Here is a 9,604-nt window from a genome sequence, read left to right as displayed (position 1 = left end):
CATTCACAAGATTCATGAAGATTCGCTCGTCGCCGTCGCACTGCTGGTGAACTGAGCCGTAACTGGTGAGACGGTTCTGCTGGTAAAAGAGCAACAGCTCCCTCTATTGAGAATTACTGCAATGAGCTGTCTGCTTCTGCAGTGTCTATTTCTATGTTTGTCTTTCGTCGCATTCCGCTATTCAAGATTTATTTGTGAAAGTTTCATGTTAAAAGTGGAAGGGACAGAGAGGAGTAGGGATGAGAAAGACAGGGGGGGGGGGGGGTGGGGGATAAGGAGATAGATTGCGGTGTCGATGTAAAATAAACTTCATACCTTTTTTATATCTTATTTGGGGTTTGATTTCTTTGCTTTGCAAGATCAATCCGTGTTATCTTTTTCATGCATCTATCGTCCCCTTTTTGTGTATATTTAACTAGCTAGCTCTGTTTCGGCACTATGGGAGGGATGCCGAAATCCTTCATTCAGATTAATGTCTTTCTCGTAGTTTCTTTACCCCTATATCCAAAACGTAGTAAGAAAGGGCGAGGGTTAGAATTTTGTTATCTTTAATGATGAGAAAGTTCAGCATATTCACAATCTACTTCACTGAATCACAAGATTTGATTATCAGAATAAACGGACATTCATTTACGAATGAAGACAGCATTCCAGGAAACAATGGGATAACAATACTTCCCCATGAAATTGAATGGTGTTGTCTTCTTTGGGCACACCAGTGAAAATTTGTTGAAATTATCTGTGGGATCTGAAATGCAAAATCATTTCCTTCAGAGGATACCGTTGCTCAGTCAAATTGGCTGTCTATTCAGAAAGTATTTTTGGAAACTTCAGAAACTAAGAATATGATACTTAAAAAGGGGGAATTGGATCTCTCGCTTATGATGATATGACCACTTTGGATGTGGACTTTCGCTGCCCGGTATAAATGCAAACAGGGCCCCTCTGAATAAGGAGATGAAGCATTTCCATCCTGTACTTCAGGGATTTTTTTTTTCCATGTGAAAAGCTCCTGTAGTTTGAAAACTTGACTTTCAACGGTTGCTGTGGCAAAGTGCATTCTGACAGCAACCATGACAAGTGTTTTGCCCAAGCAAGGTACCATGGCCCCTTGATGATGGCGTAAATGCTGTGGATCTGCTTGAAGCCCTGAACACCGTATCCGGATTATCAAAATAAACGGACATTCATTTACGAATGAAGACAGCATTCCAGGAAGCAATGGGATAACAATGCTTCCTTCGGATATCAGATGATATAAAATAAAAACTGCTGGCATCTGTCATAACGGGATAAGAAAAGCACTCAAGTTAGACCGCTCTACGAGAAAGCAGATCTAAAGAAAGATGTTGATCGGTCATTCGCTTTTTGCATTCAGAAAAGTATATAATACCCTATACTCTCTTTCACTCTCTTTAAAGGTATTTATTCATCGCGGCTGAAACGAGATATCGAAGCTGCATGCAATCAATTATGAATCTTTTCACAGAGACAGGATCAGACCGAGGTCAGTCACATTCGCGCATTGGCAAAGATGTACAAGTATACTTACGGTAGTATAAACAACTCGGAAACCAGAACCGCGACCTGCTTAACACAGTCATTATTCATGTTGAATATCAATTATAGTCCCGTAGAGATGTATATCTCTATGAATAGACCTAATTACATTCGTGTGATGTTTCACACATTGTTCGGTACAGAGTACATGCAGATGCATCGATTGATCAGTCTCATTCAGGGAAAATGGGTTCATGTGTCGTTTTTTTTTTCTTCTTCTTTTTGCATTTCGTATGTAAGCAAATCGACAGAACAATTATTTATGGAAGAAAGCGAGTACATGAGTGCTAAAAAAAAAGCCTAGACGGGGGACAGTGACTGCAGAAAACAAACATCGATGATTACATTGTAATAATGCATGATGTAATATTCCCGAGTGTTGTGAGAGAGAGAGAGAGAGAGAGAGAGGGGGGGGGTGGGGGTAACTAGATATATAATGAGAGGGAGAGAGAGAGAAAGAGAAGCAGAGAGAGGGAGATGGTGAATAAGCAGTGAGATATTACATCAAAACATACACGACACAGGCCTATAATTATTATGACCTCTATGAAAGCTGATTGTTCGCGATGTGTAATTTCTATAGATGGCGGTTATATAATACGTCGCGACAAACTTTAAGCAGAAATAAATCAAATCAAATCAAACTTGTGTCGGAATGATTTGTTTGTTTTAATAGATGATTGTGACGTAAAAATATGAAGTAAATATTAAGAAATGGATAAAGATTAAAATATGGTGAAATAAAGGCTCACTCATAAGGTAAAGACATTGGAACTATAATACCGAATAAAAATGTTTGCAAACTAAGTATTGGGAATAAAGTTTATTATTCATTCTTGATTTTGTAAAGCATTATGTTTCATGATTAGGCCTATATATCATTTCGTCAATTCGATCATTAGATCTTATTTTGAACTGATAACCCACCTCAGTCCATGTTTTACAGATTTCGCATCATAAATATAGAATTCAAATCAAGAATGAAATCTATAGGACACAAGGACACAAGTTCCTCCACTTGAGCTATGGTTAAGGTGCTGACATACAGCTGTTTTAATCGGTTGCTATCTTTTTTTTTTTTTTTTTTTTTTGATGAACTTAAAACGAGGGGCCCCTCCCTCACTGATTACGTAAGACAAATGACCAATTTAGCCACTATGGAAAATGCCCCTTCACACCGAGCATAAGGAAATTCGGATGTTATGTCTTATATACAGTCTTAGGATACAATATTTATAGACAAAAATAAGCAAGCCACTTTCTTCTTTAAACAGCTGGATAATTATCTTCCCGTGCTCCTTACTTCGTAGGGATACTCTTTTCTTCCTCTTTTTCCCTTCCCCTTTGTTCTCCTCTTCTGCTTTTTCCTCTTTTCTTTCTTCTCCTTCCTCCTTTTCTTCTCCGCAATTTTTCTTTGAATTATCTATTTTTATTTTTTATTTTTTGCAGTCGTGGCATGTTGTTCTCTCGACATGTTTAAAAAGTTGAGAATTTTCCACGGAATTTGGTCCATTTTTACATAGTATGGTCCATGGTAGTATGATAAACATACCAAACCTAAGGAGAGCCCAGATATATACCTCGTAACCGTATAGTAATCGGCACTTCATTGGCCAGAGTGACCCACAAGACGGTCCGCTGCCAATCAGGAAGTACTAGTAGGCCTACCATTGTACGCTCTATGACGAAGATGCACTCCTATCGGGATTCGCACAGATCGCGAGCACGCATCGCCAGGGTACGAAGAACAAGCTCTAGTATATCCTCATTCAGTGAGCCTTGTCCAAACTCTACTCAGTGACAGTAAGTGCAGGGATTATCGCTCGTGCGTAGAAATCGGAAATACGCTCTTTGACTGACCGCTTCGTTGGATATTTTACAGTTTAGGGAGTGGATTTATCAACATATCTTGGAGCACTATAAGACGAATTTAAACGTGTTCTGCCAAACAATTTCTTTTCAAACTTGTGTCAAGTGGGTCTTCGATAAACCTCTCTAGCAGACTACGGTGTATTGAACTCTGCGCCGTTGAGTAAAGGCGGTGGACACACTCGGGATCACTCCTGCCAACCGCGCCCGGAGCGCCGGCGTCTGTTACAACCGATGTTCGCTAATCTGTAAGGAGTAAAATCCGTGATAATCTGGCATCGGAGCCATTGATGTGGGGCGGACAAAGAAAATGAGCATAATGTGCCGACGTGAAGACTTTCAATATCTCCTTTGCTGCTATTTATCCAATGAGTAGTAATTCTATAGCACTAGTGCAAGCCACTAGAGAACATTTTGTGGAAGTTCAGTCATGCTGCCGCGAATAAAGCGCGTGTGGTTCCTTACTTTGATCTTCGCTCTTTCCGTCAGCGTGCTGTACTTCATCAACTCAATAGCCAGTGATGGGGATGCAACGGTAAGCAAACTGCAAAGTGTACAGTGTCATATTAATCATGCTAATTTCACCTCCACGCTAATCACATTAAGTGTTTTAACCTTCCAAACGGACTCATTTGCTGTCTCTTGCCCTTGGTGTTGGTTTGCTGTAGAGGGTCTAGATCTATGCATTGAAATTGTGGTGGTATCCTCGAGAGGTACTGCCTTTGCCGTCCATCTTCACAGTGATTCATATTTTTGAAAATTTGTGAATGATCACCACTGGTGTTGGTATTCATCTCATGGTGTTGTATTTCCCATATTTTCCTCACATTTTACTCAGTGTGACATTCATAATTTATTTCCATATTATGATATTTTAAGCCCACTTTATTTATCTTCTGTTATCAATAGCTTTATGTGTGTTTTTACACAAGAAAATCAGCTATAGATCTAGAGGTATTTGATACATGATATCTCTCGAGTCTTTAGTCTTGCTCTTTTGGCAGATCTTTATTGCCAGAAGTGTAGAAATGCAAATGAAACAAAAAATGATGAAGTTTTGATAGCTCAAGTTGAGTTTATTTGTTATTAAATCAGGATGGTTTTACAAAATAGAGAAACTAGATTGTTATTTCGATTCCATCCAGGATGCAAGCCAAGTGCTTGACGAAAACCAATGTAAACAAACAAGAATGGAACCTATTTTTCCTACTCTCACAGCCCACACTGTCCATGTCATCAGACACCACTTTATCAAGAAGAGAAACTATTTAGAGTGTCATACTGTTTGTAGTGTATGCCCTCTTAATGACATCTGAATATAAAGTCAGCAAAAGTTTAAATTAAAAAGACGAGGACTTGCCTTTCGTGTGATGAAATTGTATGTCGTGCGCCCCTGTCTGTGAATTGCTTCTCTGGCTGCAGTAACATCAACCCCTCCCCCCCCCCCCCCCTCTCTGGGGGATGGGGGTAGGGGAGTGGGGTAGGAAACTAAACAGACTTTGTGAGAGAGTGTTAATGATGACTAGACTGTGTCTACATTGATCAGAATTGGCTGCAGTGCACAGTGATGGATGCATACTTGGTTGTTAATGTTGTGTGCGAGGGTGCTTACAAGCTCTGGAATGAAATATATTCATCACCTTGTTCTCTCTTCCCACCTCCCTGGTTCGCCACTGCTTTGCTGCAATAAACTGTACACACTCTCTACAGACACAGAGTTGAAAAGGATCAGGATGCTGTGCAGAGTTAACAGCTAAAGGGAATATCAAAGGCCTATTCCGAGGGTGGAAACTTCCAATTATAGCCAGTCAGTTTGGGAATATATATCTCGGGTCTTGGAATGTTCCCCCTACCCTGCATGCTGTAGGAGTAGGCTACCTACTTGTTTTGTTGCACAGTTGGGTCTAGATGCTGCAGACTAAGCCTTTTCTCTCTTCTACGAAGTCTTCCGACTTTGTAAAGTTTACTAGTCTCCTTAACCAGACATGGCAATGAAGTGTGCGAACAGTGCTCAACAGCCACATTAAACTTGGATCATATCAAATCAAGGTGGTGATAGCAAAGACCAATGAAAGAAAATGTGATATTTATTCATGTGTTTTCCTGAGTAGTGTTGGATTGTTGGCAGTAAGTTAGGGAATATGTATTGGGAACCCTGGGTAACCAGTAACACTTACTAAGTTACAGGTAACAGTGTGTTTGGGTTGCCGCTGCAGTTAGGGAATATGAAGCTAGAGCACCATGGTGATTTTGTCAGGAGCTTACTTTAAGATACCTGCAAGGAAGAAGAAATAAATAAAGTTTCAGACAGACACTTTTGTACGACATCCCCCACATGTTTTAATTTTTTTTTTTTTTTTTAAGCCCGTTAAATTCATCCAACACATTCACCACATAAACAACAATATCAGTTGTCATTATACTGGCGTTGCTAAGATGTAGTGGGTATACTGTTACCCTTTTCTCTCTCTCTCTCTCTCTCTCTCTCTCTCTCTCTTTCTCTCTTATTTTCAGGGTGCAGTTGTCATTCTTGTTGAAAAACAGAAAAACATCTATAGTTTGCGTAAAATGGCAGTAAATTTAAAGCTGTCAGGTAATAGAAGAACATCAGCAGTTCATTCCATGATTGGCACATTGCCATGGGATATTTGCAGATCATTTATAGGGTAGTCTAGACTAAATCTTTGGTGCAATCATCATTCAATGTTCCAAGCAGCATTGTGTGATACCAGATGTCACCCAAAATGTTATGAAAAGAGCTGAAGAGTTGTAGTTGATACACCTGTAGGAGGGTGTACAGGTTTCTCTATCTCTCTTTGTCTGGGTGAGAGGTACATTCATGGATGGTTGTTACCTGTAGGATCATGATGTGATAAGATCTTGCTGTGCATTCAAGTGAAAGATTCTGCTACCAGATTGATGTTTCGAAACCACTTCAATGCTTTTTGCTGCACATGTCTATTGCTCTTCTTAAAGAGATTGTGCTTTGTTGCAATTTTCCCACAATCCCCATGAAATTGAATGGTGTTGTCTTGTTGTCTTCTTAGGGCACACCAGTGAAAATTTGTTGAAATTATCTGTGGGATCTGAAATGCAAAATCATTTCCTTCAGAGGATACCGTTGCTCAGTCAAATTGGCTGTCTATTCAGAAAGTATTGTTGGAAACTTCAGAAACTATTAGAATATGATACTTATTTAAGGGGAATTGGATCTCTCGCTTATGATGATATGACCACTTTGGATGTGGACTTTAGCTGCCTGGTACCAATGCAAACAGGGCCCCTCTGAATAAGGAGATGAAGCATTTCCATCCTGTACTTCAGGGAAGCATGGTTTTTTTTTTTTTTTTTTTTCCATGTGAAAAGCTCCTGTAGTTTGAAAACTTGACTTTGTTGCTGTGGCAAAGTGCATTCTGACAGCAACCATGGCAAGTGTTTTGCCCAAGCAAGGTACCATGGCCCCTGATGGCGTATGCTGTGGATCTGCTTGAAGCCCTGAACACCGTATCCGGTGGAAGGCAAACGTGTTATTTCTGCATCACTCCCAAATGCAGAGCAGACGGTATCCAAGGTAACGGAGGGATGCCAGCTTACCCGGGGGTTCGTGAGAGGAGTAAAGCAAGCGAGGGTATTCAGGCAGAATTTCGTCCACCAGAGTGATCAGTGAACTGCTCAGATGATGCGAGACACGCTGCCTTGATGCGGCACGGCTCAGCCGAGAGGCTGGTGAAGGGATATGCGGCTGGAATGCTTCAGTCTCGGCTTACCCTTCATCAAATTACCCGAGGACAATTTGGGGAGGATTTTGCTGAATTGTCATGAAGCACTCTGTGGTATCCCTACAGGATATGTCATTACTTGTTAACATATTAGGCCATGCACATCACCTAAGCCGGGTGGTGAATTCATTGTGATTAGAGGACATGTGCAGGGTCATGTAGTTCATAAACTTTTACTGTCATTTCAGTGCTGTTGAATTCATGTTTTGACACATTAATATCATCGATTGAGCTAAACAGTCAAATTTCTATTTTTGTAGGATTGTAATATTTTGCAAACACATAACAGGGACATCATGCAGTGATGTTTGGAGGAATCAAGCTTTACAATTGTAATCTGTAGAATGATGCCCTGTCAATAGGAAGCTACCATGTCTCATTTCTTCTCACTGTGACATCATTCATTGATCTCTGACAACATTCTGTTTGGTCTTAGTTTTTTGGTCTCAGTTGCTCATTTCCTTTAATATACAATGTATTTTTCTTATCGCGTCATTCAGATGTCATTTCCAAATCTCACTAAGATGTGAAAACCTTTGTATACTATGAGAAAATAATATACAAGCCTGTACACGTCCGTATTTAAATAAAATATATATACAATTGTATGTCCTTTCCATGCAAGAAAGGGAAAAAAGGAGAGAAAAGGAGATTTAATTGGCCATGTAAACATAAACCCACCATGATTACCAATGATATGTTTATGACAGTGACTGTAACATGCCAGCTGTTCTAGAAGTCTTATCAGTTTATTGATCGATATCACTTCAATCAATGACTGTCGTGACGACTGAACTGCACAGGTGTAAAACCTTCTCAGTATTCTCATTGTACGCAGTGTCAGGTACACATTAGTAGTTAGAAGATTTGTGTCTGCTTGTTCACAACCTGATCCTTATCATTGCAAATAATGAATGACATTCTAAAGTCCGAATAGAAAGTAAACAAAGACAGTGTAGAGCAGCAGAAACAAAAACATGTGTCAAAGTGAAGCTGAGAGCTTGTAAGATTAAAAACAAAAAGAAGAGGAATAGTCGAACATTCTTTTAAACTGCCAGCTGTATCAATCTTGAGAAGGGAACAAGCAGCCTGACAATACCTGTGGTGGAAGTTAGAAGACTTTGAAGTATTCCGCTTGTCCCTGAGTATTTCCTCTTCCTCTCTCGCGGTCTTTGTTCAAAGTGCCGTCAAACTATGGCATGCTTCACCGAAACACTAGACTGTGGCTTCAGGTGTATGACATGCTATTTGTGAAACAAAAGATGCAGCGAGTCCTAAAATTGGAAGTTTTTTTTTTTTTTCTCATTTGCGTTCAGGCAGCCTTGCTGTTATTTTCACACTATCACACCCATTTGTTTAGCTTGCAAAACAAGTTGAATTTTGTGGCTTTATTGCTAATCCCGTGCTGTTGTTAAGGACAAATTTTAGCCCTCAAAAATGCCAAGCGGTATTGTTCAAATAGAATTATGATGGTCATAGCTGTGTGTATTACTGAAGAGCAAACCATGGAAATGAGAATTGGTCTTCTACTGTAAGAGGCAGACAAAAGGTGATTTTGTGAGGAAAATGAGCATGGGACAGGCCAGAACAAAAGTGCAGTATAGAAGTGTGTTTTCTTTCTCATTTTACTCATGTATGGAACAGAATTAAATCATCTGAGACCAGGGCCAGTGCAGAAAAACAAAAACAAAAGCAAAACACTCCTTTTGATCTTTTAGAGGTTGATGCCCTCATTTATCATGTGTGAAAAATGAGGGAATAGAGAGAACTTAATGTCTACTTTAATAAATTATGACTTTGTAATCATAGTGCATTGATTTTCAAAAGCAATTAAAGACGTTCTTTTCCTCAGAAACCCAAAACATTGTTAGAAACATAAAAGAAATGGAAACAATTCTTTTTTTTTAATACTGTAGTTGTTACCAGAAACTTTTTTTTGTGTGTGGTGAAAATGCGATGCAGGCCAGATTTACGAATCAAATGAATGGGTCCATGGAAGGATTCCATGGAAAAGGAGATCTGAGATGTAGATAGAACTGAAATGGACTATCCACTGTACATTTTGAGTAGGCGTGACGAATGTTTTGAAGCACATTTACAACAATTTTTTTTTTTTTTTGGTGCGAGTGTGAAATCAGGCTTGAACAGCTCTTTCAAGGTACTCATCGATATCTAGGTCATATGACTTAAATGACAGTCAAAAGGTCATTATGTTCAAATTGTTTGCTCAGATGTCGCAGATTAATTTATGTTTGTTTTCTTCACCCTGTGTATGTTTGTAATATGTGAATAAAACAGACCTTTATGGGTTCCATTGCATCAATCTGTTGAGTAGCCTTTGAATGTGAAGACAGGGAACAGATTGGAATGGTGTTTTGAACACCTCTGACTGAGGA

At 39.5% G+C, this 9,604-nt stretch overlaps 1 protein-coding gene across 1 annotated transcript in view; it reads left to right on the top strand.

Moving 5' to 3' along the window:
* Nucleotides 1-3,396: 3,396 nt before the first annotated feature.
* LOC140231432 (polypeptide N-acetylgalactosaminyltransferase 2-like) overlaps nt 3,397-9,604 on the top strand; it is a 136,215-nt gene continuing 130,007 nt past the window's right edge. The window contains 1 exon segment of the mRNA XM_072311559.1: nt 3,397-3,964. Coding sequence (XP_072167660.1) covers nt 3,860-3,964 — 105 coding nt within the window. The 5' untranslated portion in view covers nt 3,397-3,859.

This window comes from Diadema setosum, chromosome 1, assembly GCF_964275005.1.
Source record: "Diadema setosum chromosome 1, eeDiaSeto1, whole genome shotgun sequence".
Lineage (NCBI taxonomy): Eukaryota > Metazoa > Echinodermata > Echinoidea > Diadematoida > Diadematidae > Diadema > Diadema setosum.
This window is presented reverse-complemented; position numbering and strand designations above follow the sequence as displayed.